General features: G+C 42.6%; 2 protein-coding genes across 5 annotated transcripts in view; one reads left to right on the plus strand and one right to left on the minus strand.

Annotated features, from left to right (window-relative positions):
- Znf142 (zinc finger protein 142) overlaps positions 1-6,791 on the plus strand; it is a 24,091-nt gene extending 17,300 nt beyond the window's left edge. For all 3 annotated transcript variants that reach the window (XM_076866374.2, XM_076866376.2, XM_076866375.2), the window contains one exon: positions 471-6,791. In XM_076866374.2, the coding sequence (XP_076722489.2) occupies positions 471-940 (470 nt within the window). In that variant the 3' untranslated portion in view covers positions 941-6,791. The remainder of the gene's footprint in view (positions 1-470) is intronic.
- On the minus strand, positions 2,098-27,558 carry Plcd4 (phospholipase C delta 4). Of its 2 annotated transcripts, XM_076866379.2 has the most exons (17): positions 27,390-27,558; positions 22,046-22,101; positions 21,752-21,910; positions 18,928-19,156; positions 17,701-17,836; positions 16,915-17,146; positions 12,577-12,778; positions 11,057-11,201; positions 10,296-10,448; positions 7,089-7,271; positions 5,550-5,645; positions 5,278-5,434; positions 4,847-4,963; positions 4,436-4,608; positions 3,564-3,699; positions 2,825-2,974; positions 2,098-2,746 (listed from the first exon to the last, which is right to left on the minus strand). In XM_076866379.2, the coding sequence occupies exons 2-17, from the start codon at positions 22,065-22,067 to the stop codon at positions 2,628-2,630; spliced, it is 2,409 nt and encodes an 802-aa protein (XP_076722494.1). In that variant the 5' UTR covers positions 22,068-22,101; positions 27,390-27,558; the 3' UTR covers positions 2,098-2,627. The 2 variants fall into 2 exon arrangements, with proteins under 2 accessions (XP_076722494.1, XP_076722493.1); XM_076866378.1 differs by lacking the exons at positions 18,928-19,156; positions 21,752-21,910; positions 22,046-22,101; positions 27,390-27,558 and having other exon boundaries at positions 2,098-2,401; positions 2,627-2,974; positions 17,701-17,824.

The raw sequence follows: 27,558 nt of genomic DNA on the forward strand, positions 1-27,558 counted from the left end.
TAATGATTGCCTTTTATTATTGCATTGGTTCCCCCATATGTGGAGGAATTGATCAGGTGCATTTCAAGACCCTCTGCTTCTATGAATGATGCTTCTTTCATTTTTACCTCTTCCCTCTTAAACATTTTCTTTGACTTTTTGAGTTGAACAAGGAACTGTGTTAAGTGTGTTTTCAAATTCTGTGACCAAAAGAGGGCTGGACTTTCCCATTTGATAACCTACCATATTTGAGTACTCATTACTATCAGATGGCTAGTTGGTTAGAGGTCCAGTTAGTTATCAGTATCATTGGGCTTCCATGTATTCAAAGAGTGTGTTGAAAGAATGTCAAGACTGGAACATTCCAAAGATAATGGTCATTAACTTGCCACTTCTGTCGTTTATATCCCAGTATGTATCCACAGTGATTCTTATGACCCATTGAGCCTTGTCTGTCCCCCCTTCGATGGTGATTTATTCCCTGCCTTTAGGACTGAAGCCATACCAGTGTTCCGAGTGTGAGTACTGTACCAACCGGGCTGATGCACTGCGTGTGCACCGGGAGACACGGCATCGAGAAGCACGGGCTTTCATGTGTGAGCAGTGTGGCAAGGCCTTCAAGACGCGCTTCTTGCTGCGCACCCACCTTCGCAAGCACAGTGAGGCCAAACCCTACGTGTGCAATGTGTGCCACCGTGCTTTCCGCTGGGCTGCTGGCCTGCGCCATCACGCCCTTACCCACACAGACCGCCACCCCTTCTTCTGCCGCCTCTGCAGCTACAAGGCCAAGCAGAAATTCCAGGTGGTCAAGCACGTGCGCAGGCACCACCCTGAACAGGCTGACCCAAACCAGGGTGTGGGCAAAGACCCCACCACCCCCACAGTGCACCTACATGATGTAAAGCTGGAGGATCCCAGCCCTCCAGCTCCTGCTGCTCCTCCCACTGGACCTGAGGGCTGAGAGCCTGCTACCACTAAGACAGGAAGAAAGTGTGGTAAGAGGTGTGCATACTGGGACCAAAGCTAGCCTGAGGAGCTCAGGGCCTAAGAAAGGACTGGCTTTGCGGTGTCAGTGCGACTGGAAACCACCCCCTATCCCCACCCCAGGACTCTGGACATAGTACTTTGAAATGAACAGCTATATGAGAGAGAGACATGGACCAAAGCACTGATTTCTTCTTGAAGTGCGCAGTGTTTTTAACCTGTGAATTTCTAGTTTCTTAGACACCTGGCTATAAGATCTTGGTTTTATCCACTCTGTCTTCTCTTCTCTTCTTACTGTATCAAATCCTATTTTCTTTCAGCACTTTCAAAACAGTTGTATCTAACTGCATGTGCTATTATGTCTGATGCTCTATAAAGCATGTCAAACAGAATGACTGCCAACTTATAGACTCATCTAAACTCCTGACTTGGCATTTCTAAGCTGTGATCTTGATCTGCCCAGTCCCCTCTTAGACCTCTGCTCCTCTTTTATCTCTTCTGTATTCAGTTGGAAACAGGTTCTGAAACAGAACCAAGTTTGCCTTCTCTGTCGTTAAGCCTGTCCTGATGTTTTCACTTTCTCTCTATTTCCAAGCCCCTCTTTCTACTTGTATAGAGGGAGGATTGCCACTCACTAAGCCTCCTCTTGGAAGCAGCTTTAATTCAACATAAATCCTTAGACTGGCCCACAACTGCACTTATGAGTGAAAGCACAAAGGCATTGTAAAAGGCAGGTGATTGGGAAGGTAAATCTCTCATGCAGAATTCCCACAGTGTAATTGCTTCACTATGTATTTGATCATCTGAATTGAGACACTCTGGGAAAATCAAAGAAGATGCCATTAATATTTATGCTGGGATTCAACAGATTATAAACCAGGACTGTTTTAGGCAAACTTTCCAGGAGGGCCAGATCACATAAACCTTTGTCTCCTTTTGCCCTGCCTCTCAGAAGCCTCTCTTTTGTGTCCTTCCTATTCAGCACATGCAGGAATGTCCCGGAAAGCTTGGTTTTCTACCTTTTCTCTGACCCATCCGACTACCCAAATGTCCCCCCAACCCTTATGCCTCCCCTTGCCCAATAACCATACCAGAGCCAAATTGGAGAGAGAAGCTCTATTTACACCAGGGGAACTGGAGAGGTGCAATCCAGTGGGGACATGGCTGTGTGCGGTTCTCTGGAGAGTTATGGTACAGTCCTAGGGTCAGGTCTCCTTCCTCAGCCTTTGCCTGAGGAGCCTTGATTTATCCTTCCCTTGGCTCAGGGCTTTGAGGAAGTTAAAGGTATAAGACTTCTATAAGTTTCTTTGCTCCAAGCCCCTCTCTGAGTTTCTAGTTGCAGTTTGCTTTCACGCCAGAGTTGATGGGAGAGATTAGTGGTAGATCTGAATATGGGACTGAGCCTACAGCAAGAGGAAGGAGGGAACTCCAGCATAGACTACACAAAGAGAAAAGGCAGGAAAGATACCAATGACATGAAAACAAAGGGAGAGAAAAAAGGTGAAAAGTCAGGTTCTAGACTTGCATGTTAGGAAGGGCAAGGTAATATGCCTGGAATGCACAATCCAAAGATTTTCATCTTTTCTAATTGCTTTCTGGAGCATCCAGGTTGTTCTTTCACCCTCTAAAGCCAGTATACCCATCCACACTATGAAACACCCACCTCAGAATTCAGACTCCCCAGGTTGAAGCTCTTCCATTTCCCGGATGCAGATGTACACAAAGATGGAAGCTGGGTGGATGCTGATGCCATCTTTAGAGAGCAGGTGTATGTGGCGGTAACCTGGAAAGGGGCAGGACAACAACATTAGGGAGGCAGCCAGAGCCAGGGTGTTGGCCAGGGATCCAAGGACTGTCTCACCTTGTTTCATGCAGGTCCATGGCAGGGTATATTGACCAATAAAGTCATTTCGGGATTTCCAGTCATAATCCTGAACCACAAAACGCAGCATAGCAAGTTCAGGTACCAGCACCCGGAAGCACAGTGTCTGACCCCAGTAGGGATTAAAACCTGAGGTGGCGGGTAAGAAGGAATGAAACACGTTTGACTTTTTTTTTACTTAGTAGTACTAGGGATGGAACCCAGGGGCACTCTACCACTGAGCTACATCCCTAACCCTCTACCCCCTTTTTTTTTTCCTTGAGATAGGGTCTTGCTAAGTTGCTAAGGCAGGCCTTAAACTTGAGATCCTCCTGCTTCAGCCTCCCAAGTTGCTGGAATTACAGGCATGCACCACCATGCCCAGCTTCTCTTGGCCCATACTGTTTTACCTGTATTCTCACTTAATCTAGAATGTCAATCAGCATTATATAGGTGAAGAAACAGGTTCAGAATGTGTAAGCAATTTTCCCAACTCAGCTACATCCCCAGCCCTTATTTTTTGAGATAAGTCTTTCTTTCTAACTTGCTGAGCCTGGCTTCAAACTTGTAATCCTACCTCCAAGTCACTGGAAGCTATGGAAGGCCGGGATTCCTTGTACTATTCCATACTGCCCTTCTGCTATAGGGGTGGAGGTAGGGGTGGGTGGTGACAGGACAGTATGGAAGGGAACCAACAGTTAGATTCCTACCACCTCCTTCCCCAGCACTGCTGTCTCACCATTGTTCTCCACATAGTTGGTCTCCTGGCAGGTTGTGTCTGGACGGATGCCATAGATCTCCACTCTCACCAGTGGGTCCACAATGGACCTCTCCTTGGTGTTGTTCACTTTGGGGAGTTGCTGACCACTGATCACCTGCAACCAGGGCACTGGAACCTCATGAGTACCTACCTAGTCCAACCCACCCCCCCAATCTCTGACGCCCCAGAGGAGAGGACAAGGGACCTTGCACTAGCTTTTCAGTTTGCAAAACTAATCCTCTGCAAGAAACGTATTTTCCTCTATAGTCTATCTGCAAATTTATTCACTTATTTATTGTACTGGGGATTATCCAGGAATGCCCTACCACTCAGCTACATCCCCAGCCCTTATTTTTTGAGATAAGTCTTTCTAACTTGCTGAGCCTGGCTTCAAACTTGTAATCCTACCTCAGCCTCTTAAGTCACTGAGGTTACAGGCATACACAGCCCTTTCTGCAATTTTAAATGCACAAAGTAGAAATTTAAGAGGTTTGAAAGTAGACATGCTATTGACAGCAGCCTTTTCTGTAGCACTTCCTGTGTACCAGGTGGTGTAAGCACTTGACCTTATAACTCCTGCAATCCTCACAATCCTGTGAGGTAGGCAGTAGTATCATTCCTATTTTACTGGTGAGTAAACTGAAGTACAGATGGGCTAACAAACTTCCCCAGTATTATACAACTAGGAAGTAGATTTTAAGCTAGGCAGTTGGCTCCAATGTCTTGTTAGCAATCAGGTTATTCTACATCTCACAAGGAATTTTCAACCAATTATGCTCTTGTCAGGCCTAGCCATATCTCCCCCCACTTCTATCCCAGGTTCTTTTCAACAGCTTCTCTTCCCATCATACCTGGACCAAAAGAGTCTGGGCCTTGAAAGGACTGAGGGGTTTCTCCGGGTTGAAGGAACTCTGGATATTACGCAGGAAATCTGGCTTCAGCACATAGCCACAGCCACTATTCTGGCGGAAGAGCCCATCACAGATGTCCATTTCAAGCCCTGCAGTCTGCATATTCATAGCCACTGAGGCCCCAGGAGAAAAGAAGGGGAAAATTCATCTCAGAAGACTTCCGGGTTCTCTTCCAAGGGAATAAGACAGGTATTGGGTGTAAGAGTGCCTGCTGGGAACATCTTCAAAGATAGGTAGCCTTTTCCTCACCTGGCATTCAAGGTCATTCCCCCTGGCCCTACTTCCATTAGGGAACTTATCTCCCTCCACCCACTCCTGCAGTTCCACCTCCTGTCTCTGCTGCCTCCTCACCCATTTGGCAGCCTACATTCCAGAGTTCCTGGGGGTTGTAGTTGGATGAGTCTGTCCTCAGACCACTGGGATACACACGGCTTAACTGCCAGGCATTGTGCTGCACAAACTCATTGCCTGTAAAAGAAAGGAGGAGGAAGGTGGAAGTGGGGTAGCTCCTGCCAATTCCCTGGCCCCAAGGACCCTGCCCACTCACTCCACTCTTTTCCCCAACATCTAAAGCTCAATGTCCCTTTCCCCCAGTGTCATCAGCCTTGTGCTCACTATTCCTAACTCCCTTCCCTTTGCCTGCTGTGATAATTTTCTTAACTCCATCATCTCTTTTGAACTCGCTTGTCCTCTTACTTGGGACTTACCACCATATCCCTGCCCATAAGTCTGAACCTACCCATCCCGCGCTTCCCTCCCTGTCCTTCCATTTTGGTCCTAACCAGCCTCCTTGACAAGGCTTTTGGCCTTGGTTTCAGAGAAGGATGATATCTCATAGAAGTGGTAGTTCTCCTTTGAATGGGTGAAGCTGCGGAATGAGACAGACTTCAGGTAGATAACCAGGGCAGAGAGGGCTGGACACAAGACGGACCTGGATTTCTGGAGGAAAAAGTGGAGAGGAATCATCAGCTTGAGAGGGAAGACGCTAATGACCCTCCATCCAATCTACACCTCTGCCCACTGCCTCCCCACTGTATTCTCCCTCCTGCCTCACCTGCTCAAGCAAGAGAAGGGACCCAAGATTGATATTAGAAGCCTGGGCCACAATGTGACAACAGATAGGCGGACAAAACAGCGGGCACATCACAACCTGGGGGTAGGGATGGGAATAAAGGCAGTCTGCATATACTGCTGGGATCAATTTCAGCTGCTGGGCTTGGAGAGTTCATTCTATGTTATATCTAGGATAACAGGTCTTTATCGTTATTTTTAAACAGAGATGTGCTATCTTCCCTACCTCTCTTGTTTGAAAACAAATGAACAATAATCTTGATCAAAATATACATGAATTCGGGCTGGGGTTGTGGCTCAGTGGTAGAGCGCTTGCCTCGCATGTGCAAGGCCCTGGGTTCGATCCTTAGCACCACATAAAAATAAATAAAATAAAGGTATTATGTACAACTACAACTAAAAAATAATTTAAATATATATATGTACATGAATTCATGCTGGGAGGATCACAAGTCCAAGGCCAGCCTTAGCCACTTAGTAAGACCCTGCCTGGGGCAAAAAAAAAAAAAAGGACTGGGGACAAAGCTCAGTGGTAGAGCTCCCCTGGATTCAATCTCCAGTACCACAGAAACAAAAACAACAAAATGTACATGAATCCAGAGAGGTATGTCAAGATATGCAAATGATTGTGGAATTTGCTCCTGTTCAGATGTGAGGGTCCTAGAGTAATATCACTGGACTTGTCTCCTGAATTCCCATTTCCATCCCTGGACATGGTGGCAAGTTAAACATCACAGTCTCAGAGAGAACAGGAAAGCTAGAAGTCAGCTGAGCGGGCCAAGCAAGCCCACAAGAGAGAAATGCAGACTCCAAACCCAGATCTCAGAGGTCCCACCAATGGCACCCCTTCTCCCTTAGCCTTGCCCTTCCCCATAGGGATATGGACCACACTGGCAAAACTTTCTCAAAGCTTTTACCTTCCCCTCTCCAAACCTTTGGCTATTTCTGGCTGTACCTCAAACTCAAATTCCACCCATTATAAGAAGCTTTCTCTAAGCCCACTGGAGTTAAAGTCATTGTAATCATTCCACTAATCCCTATTTAGCCAACCTAATAGTGCTAAATACACACACACACACACACAAATACACACAGTGGTTTTCAAACTGGACTTTAAGGAGATTGAGAAGTACAAAATAGGTCTAGAGTCATCTAAGGGACCCATGAGAGAGCCAAATGAGGGGTTCAATTAGAATGGTTCTGTTTATCTATTTTGTATACTGAGTTTCCATATAAGATTTCATTTAAAAAATGGCATCACTGTGTGGGATACATCACCAAATAAAGATACATTGCAGTGGCTTTCCCAGAAAAGTTGGAAAGCCACTGCAATTATCTTTATTTGGTGATGTATCCCACACAGTGATGCCATCTATGCATTATTATACCTCTTTTCTTGGGAGAAAGGGTCATTTTTCTCCTTGGCCCTCCACTCTGCCAGGCTTTTATCTTCACAATTTAGCCTTCAGCTTGTGAAGCACACTAACCAAAAGCCACCACAGAAAGACCACTCCTGGCCTACCTTCTTTTTGTCCTTATTCAGACGGCTCAGCTCCAGTGTCACAGGCTCAGAGGGGGACCCCAATGGTAGTTCTGACCCCTGATGTCTCTCCAGCTGGGGTTCTATCACTTCTTCCTCATCTTCAAGATCATCCTCAAGTGTTCCTAACTTCTTCCCCTTCACTAAGATCTTCCCTTTAAGCTGCTAGGGAACAAAAATGAAGAAAAATGTCTACCAGTCTGTTCCTGGGAATCCTGCAGGTCCTGCTGCCCTCAAAGGCATTGAATAGTAGGAAGTTCCCCCATGAAGAAATTGATTGCTTAATACATACCAGAGGGATTCCCTTATTGTTAAACAAATTTGTAACATCTGTAGCCATATGAAAGATAGATAAATAAATGTAGGCTTCTACCTCACATCTGAAACACTAAGAGTTTTTATCCTCTTAGTCAAGATTTACATATATCAAAGGCTATGGTGCACACCAGTAATCCCATTGGCTGAAGCAGGATGATCATGAGTTGGAATCTAGCCTCAGCAGTTTAGTGAGGCCCTATGCAACTCAGTGAGACCCTTTCTATAAATTAAAAAAAAGGGGGGAGGGGAGGCTGGGAATGTGGCTCAGTGCTTAAGCACCCCTGGAATCAATCACCAGTACAAAAAATAAAAATAAAAAAAAGTACAAAAAATATAAAGAACATAAAAGTATGAGAGGAAAACAATCTTTTTTTTTTTTCTTTTTGGTATCAGGGATTGAACCCAGGAGTGCTTAACCATTAAGTCACATCTCCAACCCTATTTTTTATATTTTATTTAGAGACAGGGTCTCACTGAGTTGCTTAGGGCCTCACTAAGTTGCTGAGGTTGGATTTCAACTTGCAGTCCTCCCTGCCTCAGCCTCCTGAGTTGCTGGGATTACAGGCATGCACCATCAGGCCCACAAGAATCTTTTTTGGGGGGAGGGGGATGGTGGTACCAGGGATTGAACTCAGAGGCACTCAACTACTGAACACATTCCTAGCCCTAGTTTGTATTTTTTAAAAATAATTCTTTTAGTGTACACAATACCTTTTTATTTATTTATTTATTTATTTATTTTTATGTGGTGCTGAGGATCCAAACCCAGGGCCTCTCAACCACTAGGGGGTCGCTCTACCACTGAGCCACAACCCTAGCCTCCTAGTTTGACAGGGTCTTACTGAATTGCTTAGAACCTCACTAAATTGCTGAGGCTAGCTTTGAATTAGTGATCCTCCTGCCTCCGCCTCCCAAACCCCTGGGATTACAGGCATGCACCACTGTACCCAGAATTTTCTTGAATAGAGAATTTTTTTGAATAATCTCATAATGGAAAAGACTTTAGAAACACGATATGAAAACTCAGAAGATGGGGCTGGAATTGTGGCTCAGAGGTAGAGCGCTCACCTAGCATGCGCTAGGCCCTGGGTTCAATCCTCAGCACCACATAAAAAAAATAAAATAAAGATATGTGTCCACCTATAAGTAAAAAATAATTAAAAAAAGAAAGCTCAGAGGATATCTAAAATATTGACAGATATGGCTACATAAGTCTTAAAAACTTTTGTAAGGAAAAACATGCTAAAAGACAAAAGCAAAAATAGACAACAAAGTATTTCTCAAACCATTAATATCTTAATAGGAATCATTAATAGGATCATTACAATATCAATAAAAATTATAAACCCTAATAAAATTGGGTAAACAAATTGTCAGATAATTCAAGAAAAGAAAATATGGACTTTTTAAAAAATGATCTTTTTTCAGTATTTGCTATTATCAATCATCTCACTGTTGTTTGTAGTTACTCTCCCCTGTTGGTTGGAGTATAATTTGGTATTTTTTTCCCAAGGGCAACTTGCAATAATAATCAAAAATGTCAAAAACTCTTTAACCCAGAGAGTTTTTATTTTGACATTTTTTGCCTCAAGGAATCCATAATAAAGAATCAATGGGAAAAGCTGTAGGTACAAATAGAAAATCACTACCAAATGTGCAACTGGTTGAATAATTCTCCTTCATGACATACAATGGAATTCTGTAGAACTATTAAAAAGGAAAAATTTTTTACAAGAACAGACATCCATGATATATATATTTCACATATAAAAAGGTTATGGAAGCTGGGTTGGTGGCACATGCCTGTAATACCAGCAGCTAGGGAGGCTAAGTCAGGAGGTTCATGAGTTCAAAACGAGCCTCAGCAACTCAGCGAGACCCTGTCTCTAAATAAAATATTAAAAAGGGCTGGAGATGTGGTTTGCTGGTTCAACACCTCTGGGTTCAATACCTGGTACAAAAAAGAAAAGGAAAAGGATATGGAAAACGACCTCATTCTTTTTTTCTTCGTGTCTTTTTTCAAATGTGAACATAGCCAGGTTCCGGGGTGCTTGCCTATAATCCTGGTGGCTCGTATGGCTGAAACAGGAGGATCACAAGTTCAAAGATAGCCTCAGCAATTTAGCAAGGCCCCATCTTGAAACACAAAAAGGGCTGGGGATATTGCTCAGTGGTTAAGCACTCCTGGGTTCAATCCCTGGTACCCGCAAAATGACAAAAAGTGTGAATATATATCTATTTTTATATAAGCATTTAAAAATGTATTCTAGGGGCTGAGGGTATAGCTCTGCAATAGGTATAGCAGGGGTTAGTATGTGTGAGACCTTGCTTAAATCCCCAGTACCAAAAAAAAAAAAAAACCAAATTATTGATAGGTGTTATTATGGAAAAAGTTGGGATTATGATGGAAAGATTTCCCTTTCTCTGTATTGTCTGTATAGTCTACACCAACTGTCAACTATCCGGAAAAATAAGACATTTCCATTGAAAATTAAATAAAGGGCTGGGGTTGTGGCTCAGCAGTAGAGTGATCGCCTTGCACGTGTGAGACCTGGGTTCGCTCCTCAGCATCACATATAAATGAATAAGTGAAATAAAGGTATTGTGTCCAACTATAACTAAAAAATAAATGTTTTTTAAAAAAGAAAATTAAATAAAAAGTAAATAGTTGATTTAAAACTTAGAGAACTGTAAATGGAATCCTGTATTCAATTAGATCTTTCAAAATTAAAGTTGTCTCTAGGGATATTAAAGAGCAAGATGGTTCATCTGGGATAGAAAGATGTAAACAAGAGGGACATGAAGGAAGAAGTCAAGATGAAGGAATGCAGAAGCCACAGTAAAGCCTGTCAGGGGATACCAGGTCCTTACCTCAGGTGAGGGAAGCTGAGTGGGTAGCAGCCCATCCAAGGTGGAACTCAGCAGCTGATCGTCCAGGATCTCAGTCAGATGGCGTACCATGGTCAGCTGCTGCTCCCAGGTGCAGTGGTTCTCCAGGGACAAGATGAGTGGATATTCTGATGCCTGTTGGGGGGTGGGGCATGCTACATCAGAGTTCTAAAACCCTATACTCTCCTGTTCCAGACATTTGAGTTCCTAGCCCACCCTCTATTTACTCAAATTAGTACCCTGATTGTTAAATTCCTCCAACCCCATTATAGAGCTCAGTGAGAATTTGCTGGGTCTGGGGCCCACCCACAGGGACAAGATCCACATCTAAAGGTCATTTTTGGGATCCCCAGTTTCATACCTGTGCCAAGTCTGACTCAGGTCCTCTGAGACCTTTTGAGTTTTTAGGATCAGAAGGGGAGGACCAGGTCTTTACATTCTTAGACTTCATCTCCAGATTCCTAGTGTTTCCCAACCTTACTTGATACTGTTTGTTTCTTTATCTAGTCTCTCCCAGATGGGAGAGTGGTTAGTACCACTATGACTACTAGTTATTAGTAACACATCCAACACTTATTCATAATAATCCCTTAATATCTGCACATTGCTCTGGAGTTAAAAACCTATCTTACATATATCATGCCATTTGCAATAACCTTCCCAGCACCCCTTCAACCTCCCCGCCAGTCACTTTTCCCTTAGGCTCTTTTGTCTCAGCCCTCTTCCCAGCCTGGGGCTACTACCTGGAAGGCATATTGTTTAACTGTGGCCACAACATCTTTGAACAGGATTCGGGAAGTCAGGGTGTGTCCGTGATAAACAATGGGTTCCCCGTTAGGTCCATCCCATACATCTACCTCCACACAGCGGCACCCTCGTTTCAGGGCCCTGCAAGAACCCCAACCCCAGAAGCAGAAGAGGTCAAGTTCTGACCCTCTCCCCAATGTGGAGAGATCAATGCTCATCAGCACTTACCCATCCACACCTCTTCAAACTATGTACACTGTGTGTGTGTGTGTGTGTGTGTGTGTGTGTTTATTTATTTTAGTTGTAGATGCACAGCTTTATTTTATTTATTTTTATGTGGTGCTGAGGATCGAACCCAGTGCCTCACACAGGCTAAGCAAGCATTCTACTTCTGAGCTATAACCCCAGCCCCTCAAGCTATGTATTCTTGGATGCTTCTCTGTCCACTTGAGGATGGCTGCAGCTCATACACCCATCCCACCCCACTCACAATTCTTTTTAGCCACCTATCACACGTTACTTCATGATACTCCTGGTATTCTGGTTGTATATCCCTATACAGCACTTGGGTTAGTTAAGCTCTCTGCATATTTACACTTAATTTCTTCCTCTCTGTCTCTCTCTGGTGATAGGGATTGAACACAGGGCCTCACACATGCTAAGAATGTGTTCTACCACTTGGAAGTTTCACTTAATTTTGAGTAAAAGTTTCACTCATTTTCATATCCCTTGAAGCTACTAGTTGAGTTGCTAGCACTACAAAAACGTCTTGACTATTCAATCTAATCCATGATAAATCACAATAAAGGCAGCTACCACCTATTAGCTATTGACACATGGATTGTCTCATTTAATCTCCACTACAACCTGAAAAGAACAGGTACTGTTATCTCCCTATTTCATATATAAGGATCCCAAGATATAGATAGTACCAAGTGAGGAAGCTAGGCTTTGAGATCCACCCGTCTGACTCCAGAACCGACCTTTTTTTTTTTTTTTGGAACTAGGGATTGAATCCAAGGGCGCTTTACCACTGAACCACAGCTACAGCCCTTTTCATTTTAGTTGCTTAGGGTCTTGCTAAGTTGCTAAGACTAGCCTTGAACTTGCAAACTTTCTATCTCAGCCTCCCGAATCACTGGGATTACAAGTGTGCACCACGTGCCTGGCTGCACCCATGATTTTAACTCCTATGCTATACTACTTCCTCTTTAACATTTTGCTTATTTGTTCAAAATATTTGTTAGGGTCTCTGAGTTCCAAGAGTTTCATAGCTCAGGAAAGAGAGAAATCTCATTTACCCATAGGGTTTCTTTACCATTCTCCCATCAGTCTTCAATATCTTCTTCAAATGTCTTAGGTATCCAGGGTTCCTCAGTCCCGGTTCCCCCCAATATCAAAATGTTGAAAGCACTACAAAAATGTCTCTTCAATCCCTGTTATTCACTCACCACCCCCCAATTTCCCACAGATGGTCCCTCTAATGAGCTGGACCCTTTCTCTACTACCACTGCACCGTATATATCCCTCGACGCTGCTCTGGCCACAAAGTTGGTCCCCAACGAGATAAGTATTGTGAGAGGAGTTAATGAAGTAGTGGGTCAGAGGTTGAGTCATATCCTGGTAGATGGGAAGGCAGGCCGGGTTGAAGATGTCTCCATCCTTTGAGCAGAGGTAGCTGAGGAAGCCATCCAAGCTCAGCACATGCCGCAGTTTGCCTACAGTGTAGAATGGAGAATGCTAGAGTGAGCTGCTCTGCAGGGGAGCCCCTTGGCATACCTACAGATCATCCTCTGTCCCACTCCCTATGGGGTCTTGTCTTTCAGATGGTTCCCGTTCCCAGCTTCCAGATCCCCAACTTGCCTCACCCAGTGTGTGTCATTTCAATCACTCCCACCCTCAGAGAGCCATTACAATTATTCTAGTCTAACTGGGCATGGTGGTACACTATGAGTCCCAGAAACTCAGAAGGCTGAAACAAGAGGATCATAAGTTCAATGCCAGCCTCAGCAATTTAGCAAGGTCCTAAGCAACCTAGTGAGAACCTGTCTTAAAATAAAAAGCCAAAAGGACTGGGGATGAAGCTGGAGTTGTAGCTCAGTAGTAAAATACTTGCCTAGCACATGTGAGGCACTGAGTTTGATCCTCAGCACCACACAAAAATAAATAAACAAAGGTTTTTAAAAAAAAGAGGTTTTCAGTCTGGCTGATGAGAATATTACTTTCATAAAAAAGGACTGGTGATGTAGCTCAGTGGCTAAGTGCCCCTGGGGGTTCAATCCCCAGGGCCAAGAAGAAGAAAAAGATCATTTTAAGTCCAGTGCTATCTAATATAACTTTCACAGTAATGAAAGTGTTCTATTCTATGGTGTTGAATATTGTAGCCTTTATATACATGTGGCTATGAGCACTTGAAAATGTGACTTGTATGACTGAGGCACTAAATTTTTAATTTTATTTGATATTAGCTAATTTAAATGTATAGTCACAAGAAATTCACAGTTGCCATAATGGACAGCACAGTGTCCAGTCCAAAGATTTAATTTTATAGATGGTTTTTAAAATTTATGATTTTAAATATAAAATTAAAGATTTAATTTTATAATCAAAGCCTAGTGAGAATCACAAAGAAGGTTGTTAGTGACATGGCCAAGGTACCTGTGTTTTCTTCCTTGGGCTGTGTAAAGCTATGTTACTTATGATCTGAGGGGTTCTTTCTACTGTCAACACTCCTAAGTGGTATTTTAGGGAGCATTTGTCAACATTGCCTTAAACTACCCTCTTGTTGAGGAAAGGGCCCTGTTTCTCCTTCTGTAACTCTCACCCGTCTCAGCATGGGCATCATACAATAGCAACTTGTTAACTGTTGTGATTGAGCATTTGCTCTATGCCAAGGACATTACGTGCAGTATCTCACTTAATGTTCTCACAACACAATATGATCTGCTATGAGAAGTTAGAAAACTAGTTGCAGTCGCATATTGGTAAGTGGAGGGACTGGAATTTATATCCACGCAGCCAGGAGTCAGAGTTTTGTCCTGTACCACTGGGCTATGCAGTGCTACTGAGGATAATGCTGCTGCAGAGAGATGCCCTTGAAAGTTAAACAACCTGACTGACATTCTCAGCTTCTTTGCTCCAGGTTTGACAAGGCCTGTAGGCAGTAGAGAATGGTGGATATTGGGCAGGAAGTTTCATTTTTGCCATTGATAATCCAGTTGCTCAGGTAAGTCCATGGTTGCTAGATACTTTGCATGTGCATCATTTTATTTGATTGCTTATTTTATAAATGAGGAAATTGAGTCTCAGATAGGTTAAGTGACTTGCTCAAGGTTACTCAGTCAGTTAGAACAGAGTAGGGACTTGAGCACAATTGACTAATAATACACTTAGCAACCAGAATATAGTATCTAATTGCCAAGTGAAAGGGGAGGGACTACCGGGAGTGGTAGGAAGTAGAGTAAATATTGTCTTAGTCTGTTTTATACTGCTATTGCAGAATACCACAGATTGGGTAATTAATTTATAAAGCACACTGGGTAATTAATTTATAAATTAATAAAGATAATTAATTTATAAAGATTTATTTCTTACAATTCTAGAAGAAATGAGAAGTCCAAGGTTGAGGGCCCTGCATCTGGTGAGGGTCTTCTTGCTGTCATCCCATGGCAGAAGGTGGAAAGACAAGAGAACACATGGGAGAGCAAGAGAGGGGAAAGGGGCTTATCTCATGAATTAGTAATTTTTGGGGGGGTACTGGGGATTGAACCAGGAGCACTTAAGCACTGAGCCAATCCCCAGCCCCTTTTATTTTTAATTTTGAAACAGGTTCTCACTAAGTTAATAATAATAATCTTGCTAAGTTGCTGAGGCTGGCCTTGAACTTGCTATCCTCCTGTCTCAGTCTCCCAAATTGCTGGGATTGTAGGATTATATGCACCCAGCATGAATTAGTAATATTTTGTGTGTGTGTGTGTGGTATTAGGGATTGAACGCAGGGGTACTCTATCTGAGTTACATTCCCAGCCTTTTTTATTTTTTATTTTTTTGAGACAGGTTCTGGCTAAGTTGCCAAGGCTTGCTGTCTTCCTGCCTCAGTCTCTTAAGTAACTGGGATTACAAGGTGCAGTGCCACCATATCTGTCTATGATTTGATCAATTTTTTTTTTAGTTGTTGATAGATCTTTATTTTTATTTATTTATATATGGTGCTGAGAATCGAACCCAGTGCCTCACACATGCCAGGCAAGTGCATTACCGCTGAGCCCCAGCCCCAGCCCAATTTGATCAATTTTTAAGTCCCTCCTCTCAACACTGTTGTGTTGGAGTTTAAGTTCCCATCACGGGTACTTTGGGGGACACATTCAAACCCTAAGTAATTGAAGTATACTAGATCCTGCACTAAGAACGGAATATCCTATTTCTTAATCCTCTGACATCCTTCTTCAATTTTATTTTCTGAAATTATTGCTTTACAACTCTTGTTCTTCTCTAAACTACCATACAAATCTGAGATCACTGATATTCTAACACTATTTGACTCTAAGTTCCATGAGGACAGTTTTCTTGTCTAATCTAAGTGCCAATTATCTTTGATACTCAGTGTAGGTCCTGTTACATTACAGGTACTTGATAAGCATTATCTAAGTGGTGAATATATGATTAAACAAGGTGGAGTTGAGACTCAGGAAACCTGGATCACTTTGGCTCTCAATCAACTTATCTCTTCCTTATTTTCTAGAGAGGCACTAATTAAGAATTGACCTGGGTTGAACTCCAATTCTTTTCTCATTATCTGTTGACTTGAAGTAAATCATTTAATATCTCTCTCTCTCTCTCTCTCTCTCTCTCTCTCTATATATATATATATATATATATATATATATATATATTTTTTTTTTTTTTTTTTTAATGTATTTTTATGTGGTGCTGAGGATCAAACCCAGTGCCTCATAAGGGCTAGATGGTACTTTTCCACTAAGCTACAAACCCAGCCCAGTCATTTAATCTTTCTAAACCTCAACTTTCCTTTTTATAAAACTGATTTAATAATAGAACCCATTCTAACAGAGGATTAGGATTAGAAGAGAAAAGATATGTAGTGATATTAGCAAATTATGGAATACTTACCAAAGACCCAATAAAGAGTATAGCTATTGAATTATAAGTTGTAGTGAGAACTAAATTAAGTGAATGAGAAAGTGCCTTGTAAATAATTTACTGTTAATGTAAATTTCTCACTCTGAAAGGAATGGAGAGATAGAAACAAGTCTACAGTCAAAGTCAAAGAAAGTTCAAGGATTAAGAAGGTATATTTTAGCTGCACTTGTTAAATGCTAAATTATTGGCTTCTTCATCATGCCCCTGCCCAGAGCTGTCTATTTTTCATAGAGGAACTTAGAGATTCAAGAACACTTGGAGAATTTGAAGAAATCCAAGGAAAGGACAAAAAGCCAGGATTTAATGGGACAGCAGATAGGAACCATGAAGGGGAACTAGAGGAAAAAGTATAATTTGCACAAAGAAAAGGCCAAAACAAGAGCACTAGGAGTTTTCTGTTGCTACTAAGGACAAAGTTGATATCAGGAAGGATTTTCTGAATGTAAAGAATATGAAACGTGAGCATAGGGGAATTTAATCTTCCTCCTGAAAGAAGACACCTGTCTTATCCAGGCAGGAAATGGCAGTTCGCCTCTAGAAGGAACAGTTAAATGAGATGATTGGGCAGAGGGCCAGAGTAGGGATGGACTCAGTCTCCCATAAGTTAGTCAAAAGACTGTCTCTGGATCTTTATAATCATGGCCTGTCCCCCTCACACCATGGTTGGTACCTCTGTACACCTAGTTTCCCTTACCACTTTCTGAAGGCTCATAGCGGTCAATGAGTTCCAGAGCAAGGTCAGAGGCTCGCTCTCTTTCTTTCTGCTCCTCTCGAAGGAAATCCACAAATTCCAGCAGGGTCAGTTTCTGCCCATCATCAGAAAATTGTTCAAACATTTCATGCACCTCAGTGCGCTTTGTCAATGCCTGATAGAAATATACAAATTCTTCTCCTTCTAGAGTCCCAGAATTGGACATGTCTGCTTCCTGCAACAGGTTTAGGAGAGAGTGGACAGACATTTCAGTGGGAAAATTTATGACCTTCACTTGTTCTTAAGGACATCTCATTGACACACATATTCGAAGATGCTTCCATAAAACTCCACAGAACCCCTGACACCTTGTGTTCATAGAAGTCACTTCAGTAAGAAAAAAGCAAACTTGCAGCTATATCATTTGCTAGTAGAGAAAATTTCAACCAAAAAGAGTTCTTCCTCCCAAAGCTCCCTAGGTCAGGATATACTTCCTTCTATTACTCATATTCCAGTTGGGGTTTGTTCTAGACACCTGTGAAATTCTGGCCACAAACAGAGAGGTCCTTGAGGTCCAACATAATCACATATTGTTATTTACCTTTCATGGGATTATGACTCATCTTTCCAACAAGACTAAATGGCAAGAATCATTCCCTACACTTTCCACTGAGCCTGTCATGATGCTAGGGCACACAGTAGGGATTCAACAAATGAATGTTACTGACTGGCATCAGAAGCCTGCATGTAGATGGTTGGCTCCTGCAAATTCTTCCTCTGCAGACTCACCTGAAAAAGACCAAAGGCATATTCTTGGTCCATTTCCACATTCATCAGACGCAACAACCGCCGAACTTCTTCGAAAGTCATCCGACCATCTTGGTTTTTGTCTCCACGCTGGAACAAATCACTCAACCATCCAGGTCTGAGTCAAGGCAAAAGCACTGTATGTATGTGTTTGTGTGTCCAGAAGTATGTGCATGTTTATCCATTGACATCCCTCCCCTGTCTTTGTTGCCAGTCCCATGCCAATCCATTCCCCACACAACTTTAGAATAATCTCTCCAGACTAACAATCTATCTTGTCACTGAATGGCTCAGGTACCTGCAGGGACCTCTCTGCTGCCTGAAGAAAGAAACTCAAATTCCTTAACATAGAAATTAAGATTCCCTTCACCCCTTGGATCTTACGCAACACAGTGTGTTCAATATATCTCTGTCTTCCTTGCACTTTATAGCTAGACTCAGCAACTCCCTGCTCTCGACTTTCTCTCTTGCTCTTCAATTTCCTATCTCCAGACCTTTACTCATTCTGTTCTCCCAGGCAGAAGTGCCTTTCCCTCCTCCACTCATCATGTTCCAATTCTTCCATTTTTCAGACCCAGCTCACAAACTATTTATTCCCTGAAGCTTTATCAATATACTCTTAAGTAGAATGAAATATCCTTCCTTTGAATACATACAAATCATCTAAGAATGACAATTCTTTGGAATTTAGATTATTTATATCCTCCTCTCCACTAACTGAAGCAATATCTGTATCTCATTAATATTTGGAACCCTAAAGCTTTGTATAGTTCCTGAAACATTCTGTTTAATAAGTGATTAATGAATGAATAAGTGAACTGGTGTACAATCCAGCAATCTTGAAGTTGTCTATATCATTGAGCCCTCTAAGAAATGGCTTCCTGTCCAATACTATGGTATCCCTATAGTAGTAAATGCTTTTGGATCTTCTGTTCAGCTTTCAGGAGCAGTGCCTTATTTGCACCTCTGTCTCTCACTGTCCCTTCCTCCAAATCCTACAAGTCCTCATTCATGCCAAACTCTGTGCCATCCCTAGCATTCATTTCTCCTTCAGAATCCTCAGTTACACTTAACCTAAGATGTCTCAGCCCATACAATCTGAACCCTTTAGCTTTCCTATCTCTCACCCCTTCCCATCTTCCCTAGCTCTATAATATCTGGCTTCTTCAGTGATTCCCAGTCCCCACCCTGACTCCAACTTGTTGATACTGGTCCAGCCGCTCCTTTTGGTCCATGCTGGTAACAAGATCCACCAAAAGCTGGAGTCCTCGCATCCAGTTCTGGGCCTCCTTAACACTGTTGGCAATCAGATCCAGGTTGGGACGGCGGCCATGGAAGACAATGGTGAAGCCCTGCTCCAGGGGGAACTCATCTGCCAGGCTGCGCAGCAACTCAGAATCATGACCTTTACGCACTGTCTCCACATCGGAGATTGAGACTGCCAAAGAAGCAGGTGGGAGCACTGAGAAAGGGGTCCAACAAATTGTACGGGCTAAGGGGCAAGGACCAGTGCCTACTTCTTCATGAAAACATAGAAAGGAGGAACTCTAGTCTCTGCAGACTGAGTCCCAAAAGGTGTAGTACAGAGAGACATAGTAGGGTTCCAGAGCCCATGTGAATCACTGCAGCTGGGCAAAGGACCTGTGCTTTGAACAGCAAGACATAATTTCCAGTCACAAAGTTAGCAGAGTGACACAGATCAAAACAACTTAATTCTTCAGTGTCCTCATCTTAAATAAGAATAGTCCTTTCCATGGTCAGTCTAAATAGTGATCATAGGAGGACTGGCAGGAATGATAAACGAGAACACGCTGAAAAGCAGTTACAACAAAGCAGCTCATGCTCACATTCAGATTTGAGGGTTTCTTCTTTCCAGTTGTCTGGAGGGAGTAAAAAAAAAAAAAATTCTTCCACTCCTTTTATGGAAGGTGTGGTGGGGACTGTGAACTTTAATTATGTCTCTAAAGAAGACTCTCTTAAATGTATCCTATGATCAAATTTGTAATGACATGCCAGGTGCAGTGGTGCATGCCTATAATCTCAGCAGCTCAGGAGGCTGAGGCAGGAGGACCACAGATTCAAAGCCAGTGTTAGCAACTTAGTGAGGTGGTAAGCCATCTAGTAAGACCCTGACTCAAAACAAAACAAAAAAAGTAATAAAATAAAATAAAACAAAAAGGTCTAGGGATGTAGATCAGTGATTAAGTGACTTTGGGGTCAATCCCTGATAAAAGTGATTTTCTAAAAAAATAAAATATTGTTTTTCTTTTTTTAGAGGTATCACAAAGAGCTTGGCGAATAGGATGAACACTGTTATTTTTTTCTTCAGTAATGGGGATTGATCCCAGGGGTGCTCTACCACTGAATTATACCTCCATGCTTTCTCTTTTTTGAGACAGGGTCTCACCAATTTGCTCAGACTGGCCTTGAACTTGTGATCCTTCTGTCTCAGTCCCCTGAGTAGGTAGGATTATAGGTGTGCCCCACCACATCCAACTTTGATGTGTTTTTTTATGTTTTAAAAATACATAATGGGGGCATTGTGGCTCAGTGGTAGAGCGCTTGCCTCACACGTGTGAGACCCTAGGTTCGATCCTCAGCACCACATAAAAATGAATAAGTGAAACAAAGGTATTATTTCCAACTACAACTAAAAAATAAATACTGGGGCTGGAATTGTGGCTCAGTGGTAGAGTGCTCGCCTGGCACGTGTAAGGTCCTGGGTTCGATCCTCAGCACTACATAAAGATAAATAAATAAAGGTATTGTATTCAAATACAACTACAAAATAAATATTTAAAAATAAACAAATAAATAAATAGATACTAAAAAGTACCATAATGGAGCTGGGGTTGTGGCTAAGTGGTAGAGCACTTGTCTAGCATGTGTGAGGCACTGGGTTTGATTCTCAGCAACGCATATAAATAAGTAAATGAAATAAAAGTCCACGAACAACTAATAAAAATATTTTTAAAAAATACCATAATGGCTAATATTTATTAAATGCATCCTGGTTTCAGATCCTGTGCTAGGTATGTGCTTTACAAATCAACTCATTGAGTCTCTATAACCTAGTAGGTAGGTACTGTTTTTTTTTTGTACAGGAGATCGAACCAGGGTCATTTAACCACTGAGCCACATCCCAAGCCCCCCCTTTTTTATATTTTTTATTGTAGATGGACAGAATACCTTTATTTTATTTGTTTACTTTTTATGTGGTGCCAGGGATCGAACCCAGTGCCTCCTGCATGCTAGGCAAGCGCTCTACCACTGAGCCCCAAACTCTGGCTCCCCCAGCCCCCTTATATATTTTATTTAGAGAAAGAATTTCACAGAGTTGTTTTAGGGACTCACTAAGTTGCTGAAGCTGACTTTGAACTAATGATCCTCCTGTTTGAGCCTCCTAAACCACTGGGATTATAGGTGTGTACCACTGCACCTATGGGCAGGTATTGCTTAATACTCATTTTACAGATGAGAAACAGAAGCTCAGTTTAATTAAGTAAGTTGTCCAAAGCCACTCCTCTAGAAAGTAGAAGAGCTAGGATTTTAATTCAGGCAGGCTGATGCCTAAGGTCATGGTCTTATAATAACAATAATAAAAAAGATATAGCCTATGACTTATTGAATCTTACATAGTGTGCCAAGACTCTTTCAAGTCCTTTATATGCAATATTAATTTTTTAAAAAATATTTTTTGGTTGTAGATGGACCCAATACCTTTATTTATTTATTTGTTTATTTATTTTTATGTGGTGCTGAGAATAGAACCCATTGCCTCATACATGTGAGTCAAGCGCTCTGCCCCTGAGCCACAATCCTAGCCCTGCAAAAACTAATTTAATCCTCCATAACAGCCTTACAGGAGCAAATATTATCTATGATCGCCTTGCACAGGCTCAGATACTGCCACAGTGGGACAGCACAAGGGCATACTATTGTAAGACTCTGGTATCTCCCCTACGCTCAGGCTGCCAGGTTCCTCTGGGACCTTCCACCCTTGTGCCCACCCGCAGCTATCCACGTCACTCACAGGTGGGCTTTTCACTGCCCCTAGCCTGACGAGCATGCCAGACTGTCATGCCATCATTCTGAAGTCTGAAGTATCTTGGCTTCTTCCAGCTTTTCGATCTCACCTTGCGCATCAGTGTGCCTTCTTGCATTTGCAGCAGGTCCTGATCAGTGGTAAGCCCTGGGACAAGAAAAGCAGGGAGAGAGAGCCAGTGGAGAGGGGAGAGGGCCCAGAAGGAGCTCTAGAACAGGGGTCCAGTCTCCTTTCCTTTTCTGGGCTTCTTCCTAAGCCTACTTCTCCTGAAAAGGTACTCACGGTCTTGTATCAGGGATGCCATCACTCACTGGTCCGCCAGCTGGCGCCAGAGTTACCTAAAAGAAGCAAGAGAAGGAAACTGCTGTTTCCTTAGTGCGCAAAATATATGGGTCAGGTACTTCATCTCCATAGTCAGCTATATTTTACTTCTAATTTGAGGTTGGTGACTCTGAGGCTTAGGTAGCCTAAGAATCTTGCCTCAAATTTCATAAAGATCAGAAATTTAAGGCTGGGATTGTAGCTCAGTGGTAGAGAGCCTTCCTAGCTTTTGTGAGGCACTGGGTTCAATTCTCAGTACCGCATATAAATAAAGATCCATCAACAACTAAAAATATTTTTTTAAAAAAGATCAGAATTTTAAATCAGATATATCTTATCCCAGAGCCTCTGCTCTTTCCCATGGCTATTCCTAGGAAATGCTAAACAAGGGCACCTACAACCCACTAGGTAGCTTTGCTCCACACTTATTCTCACATCCTCATCTTGCTGGTGACCCCCTTCAGAACCTGGACTCTCCCCACACCCTAGCTGTCTCTTCTCCAGGAAGAATCATCCCAGCCTCCTCTTCTGGAAACCCTGTCTGGCTCCTGAAGAGCTAGGACAGAGCACTTCTTGAGTCTCTGCTATAACACTTAGTTGTATTTTTCTGCCTTCACATTGTAGAGCATGTTTTATATTCTTTTACATAGCAGTTATTCTCACAGTTTTTAATGGAGTGATTAAGTTACACAAGTCTTGGAATTACATTTTCAAGTTTGTCTCTACTTACTAAAAAAGGGCACATCCTTTAAGATATATGCTACCCAATTTATATGCTGGCTAAACTGTCCTAGTTGCTAACACAAAATTCCCTTTAAAAGAACTAGAAGCACTGGGAGCAGTAGCACACTTGTAATCCTAGCTACTTAGGAGGCCAAGTCAGGAGGATTGCAAGTTTGAGGCCAGCCTGGGTAATTTAGCAAGACCCTGTCTCAAAATACTATTTTTTTAAATTTATTTTTTAATTTTAGGTGGACACAAAATCTTTATTTTGTTTTTATGTGGTGCTGAGAATTGAACCCAGTGCCTGATGCATGCTAGGCAAGTGTGCTACCACTTGAGCCACAGCCCCAGCCCTCAAAATACTATTTTTAAAAATGGCTGGGGATATAGCTCTGGTGGAGTGCTTGCCTAGCACCCATAAGGTTTACTTCCTAATACCACACACATGCACACACACACACAAAAACCCTACAGTATTTAATATGTGGCCACTTTGATTCTAGTACTACCCCAAAAACATATTCAATCTTGACCAGATTGTTTTGACAAAGCTTATGAAACATAAAGCGCCCTCCTTCTCTCTCTCTCTCTCTCTCTCTCTCTCTCTCTCTCTCTCTCTCTCTCTCTCTCTCTCTCTTTAATGAACAAAGGACCTACACTTGAATAGAAGCACTTTGTGTTTCTTAATTAAAACGTTTAAAAATTTTGCCAGGGCTGGGGATGTGGCTCAAGCGGTAGCGCGCTCGCCTGGCATGTGTGTGGGTTCGATCCTCAGCACCACATACAAACAAAGATGTTGTGTCTGCCAAAAACTAAATAATAAATATTAAAAAGTTCTCTCTCTCTCTCTCTCTCTCTCTCTCTCTCTCTTTAAAAAAAAAAAAAAATTGCCAGGCATAGTAGTGCATGTCTGTTATCCTCAGGTAGCTGAGGCAGGAGGTAAAGCAACCCTGAGTTCAATTCCCAGTACCAAAATTAAAAAATAACTTTTGACGGTGATGAACATTTAAAACAACCTTACTTAGGAGGCTGAGGCAAGGGGACCATAAATTCAAGGCCAGCATCAGAAAAAAAAAAAAAAAAAAATCTGGGGCAAATACTGCTATGCTGCCATGGTGGCACATGCCTGTAATTCTAGAGATTTGAGAGGCAGAGGCAGAAGGATTGCAAGTTCAAAGTCAACCTCAGCAACTTAGTGGAGCCGTCAGCAATTTGGTGAGACCCTGTCTCAAAATAAAAAATAAAAGGGCTAAGGATGTGGCTGGTTCAGTGATTGAGCACTCCTGGATTCAATTCCTGGTACTAAAAAAAAAAAAAAAAAAAATAGGGGGTGTGGAGTTGTGGCTCAGTGGTAGAGCGCTTGCCTAGCATGTGTGAGGCACTGGGTTTGATCCCCAGCACCACATTAAAAAAACTAAATAAACAAAATAAAGGTATTGTGTCCATCTATAATTAAAAAGGACTGGGGACACAGATCAGTGGTAGAGCACCCCTGGGTTCAATTCCCAGTATTGTCAAACAAACAACATAAGCAGGGTATGGTGGTCCATGCCTGTAATCCCAGTGGCTCAGGAGGCTGAGACAGGAGGATTGAGAGTTCAATCCTCAGCAATGGCAAGGTGCTAAGCAACTCAGTGAGACCTTGTCTCTAAATAAAATACAAAATAGGGCTGGGGATGTGGCTTAGTGGTTGAGTGCCCCTGAGTTCAATCCCTGGTACCAAGAAAAAAGAAACAAAAAAGTCATATAAGCTACTCCAGATTTTATAGAGGAATAAAGTAGGAGGTTCAGAAATGTGATGTGACTTGTCTGAGGTCACACAGCATATTAGAATTCTGTCTCTCTTTGATGAGAAGAAGAACCTATAAAGTCACTCGAAAGTGATTAGGTATTCAGGGAGAAGGTGGGGATCACTGAAAATGCCCTGACTAGAGGACCTAAAGATGCCTTTCTAAAAAGGTAATAGATTGAAGAGGGAATGTTGGGAAGCAGTTTCTTGGGAGAAAAACAGTCTTGTGACAGTTGCAAGAATAAGATATTTTTCTGGCTAAGGCTGGCTATTGTGTGTCTTGGGTAAGATCAGAAGAAACCTCTGAAAAGAGGAAGGGATTCCCGGGCTTCCTGAGAGATAGAGATATTTTTATCTCCATATCCAGGTGAAGAAGCACAGTATGAAATAATCTGAAACTTACAGAAGTTAAATCAACATTGAAGTAGAAAGTGATAGGTCTCTCTTAAAGTTCTTAGGGGTCAAGGTTGAAGTATAATCTTCAGTGGTATCATTCTGCCTTTGCCTCTCTTTGAACTTCAGCTTCCATCTGTGGGGCATAGAGACTCTGGGGTGGAGCTAGGGCCTGGGAGAAGACAGAACTACCTTCATTTATACCTCTGATCAGGAGCCTCGATAATGTCCTACAGCACTAGAAACCTGAGAACACAGGTCCTCTGCCTAGACACCCTTATTTGATAGACTATTTCCTCTCAAACCAGCCTTAGGAAACCCTCCTTTGTCAAACCCTGGGGCTTGCCCTCCCTCACCCTAGCTAACTTTGCTCCCATTCCCGAATTATTATTCTAAACCTGTATCCAGGTGACATGGCTATAAGAGCACCAGCTTTAATTCAGGGAGTTGCAGAATGTCAGAATGGACTTCATTCTTTACAGAGGAGGATTGAGTACTAGAAAAATTGGTGGATCTGTTGGAGTCATTTAGTTGAGTTGCAAAACTGGGACTAGAACCAAAGTCTCCATATAACCAATCAGAGAGCTTGCTGAAACTTTGCCTTGTTCCAGAAAGCAGGTCAAAGTGAGGTTAGGGATCAGTGAGAGATGCTGATGTTTAATCTCTCCTCTTCATCATCCTCTGTTCCTCTTGTATCCCATAAAATAGCTTTTCTTTTCGTTCTTTTCCCCATCCCATGCCTGATCTCATCCTTTCCCTTTCTTCCCAGCTCACTCTTCTCTCTTCTGGTCAGCCTCTTTTTGCCCTCCTCGCCTCTTCTCTCCATTACCTCTTCCTGTCACTTCCCTCCTCTGTCTCCACTAATTGCCAATAGTTCTGATTATCATTTCCTTTGAGGATTTTGAGACTATGGTCCAGGAGGAAGGACACTTGAGTTTGGACACTCAGTAGCATATCCCTCTGCTCAGCATCACTTTTCCTTGTATCCTAGGAGATTGACTAAACAAAGTGCTCAGAGAATGTTAGTTAGAACCTAGTGTTCTAGGTCTTGGTGTTTCTTCTGTGTCTGAAAGGAAAGAATTTTACAGCTGATGCAGGTGCAGTGTGGAGAAAAGGAACCAAGGGTTTGTGAGTGGGGGCACTTAAGGGCACAGAGACTGAAAACTGACAGTAAGAAAGATTAGGCTTTCAATGTTATCTCTTAGACATGTATTTGGAGACCTTAGAGGATACAGATAGTTGCCTGGATACTACAGGTATGACAAAAGACACTTAAAATAAGATGGGAAGTAACCTTGGGCTGCAGAACAAGATTTAGTTCTCAACTCCCAAGTGTCTTCATGTCACCTAAAGACGGACTTTGGCAATGTCGCCATTGGTGCCAATGACATTACACTAGGAGTCAGGATGTCTCAATTCTCTCTGAGGGGCAGGAAGAAAGACAATCATTTTGACTATTCCCTTGCTTCTGAGAAGATTATGTCTAGCCTTATGTCATGGATTATGTCTAGGATTATGCCATGTAAAAAGGATAGAATGCTCTACTCACAGGTCACAGCTCTCAGAATGTTAGAACTTGAAGGCTCTTTCATAGCACATATAAACCAGGGTTTCACGGATAATTCAATGTCCCAGGGAAAGTGTCTTAAAATAGAGAATCCTTAGCTCCCACCCCAAAATCTACCAGATCAAAATTTCCAAGGATGGGGCTCAGTGATTTATATATATATTTTGGTGGTGGTGCTGGGGATTGATTGCCAGGGCTTTGTGCATGTGAGGCAAGCACTCTACCAACTGAGCTACATCCCCAATATATATATATATTTTTTTAAACAAGCATATCTGGTACAAAGGCAAGTCTGGGGAGCCCTAAACTTTGTCCTAATACAGATCAAAAAAGTTATGGTCTAAAGTCCCAGGGCACAATCTTCTGGTGTACCAAGAAACTGTCCTAGCTACCTAAGCAGGTGAAGAACAAGGCACAGAATTCTTTCCTAGGAAGTCTCATAACTCCTTGCTACCAGGAGTTTTTCTGCTTCTCCCTGGGTCTTGGCCAGTTCTCCTTTGGAAACTCTCAAGGATCCATTAATAAGTCTCTGCTACAACTTGTCTACTCCAGTTCTTTCTTCTCTTATTGGGGTGGACTCACCGCTGAGAAGTGGCTAGGGTCAGCACTCCTGGCCTTGGATAGCTAAGAGGTTCTTCTTAAAAGGAGTGTTGACACAGGGCAAAAACTAGAAAAGTCAAAGAGGAAGACGCACTGGAGAGAACCAGGTGGAGGCATCACTGTGAGCCTTTGGGGTGGGGAAAGTCAGGGCAAGTAAGCATCAGAAGAGCAAAGTAAGTCAGTCATGTAGGGCAGAGCATGGGCAGAGTCTAACCAAGCCTCCTGGCCCTTACCTGGGCAATATAGCCGTCTTGTGTCTATGAGCTGTGCCCTCCTGAGCTCTGTGTTGATCTCCACCGTGGGGTAAGAAATCCCAGCCTGGCTCCTTTTCTCCTTTGCTCTCGCCTGCTTCCTTCCCTCTTCTACTGCAGTCTGCTGTTCTGACTAGCAGCGTTACAATCC

Source organism: Callospermophilus lateralis, chromosome 9, assembly GCF_048772815.1.
Source record: "Callospermophilus lateralis isolate mCalLat2 chromosome 9, mCalLat2.hap1, whole genome shotgun sequence".
NCBI lineage: Eukaryota > Metazoa > Chordata > Mammalia > Rodentia > Sciuridae > Callospermophilus > Callospermophilus lateralis.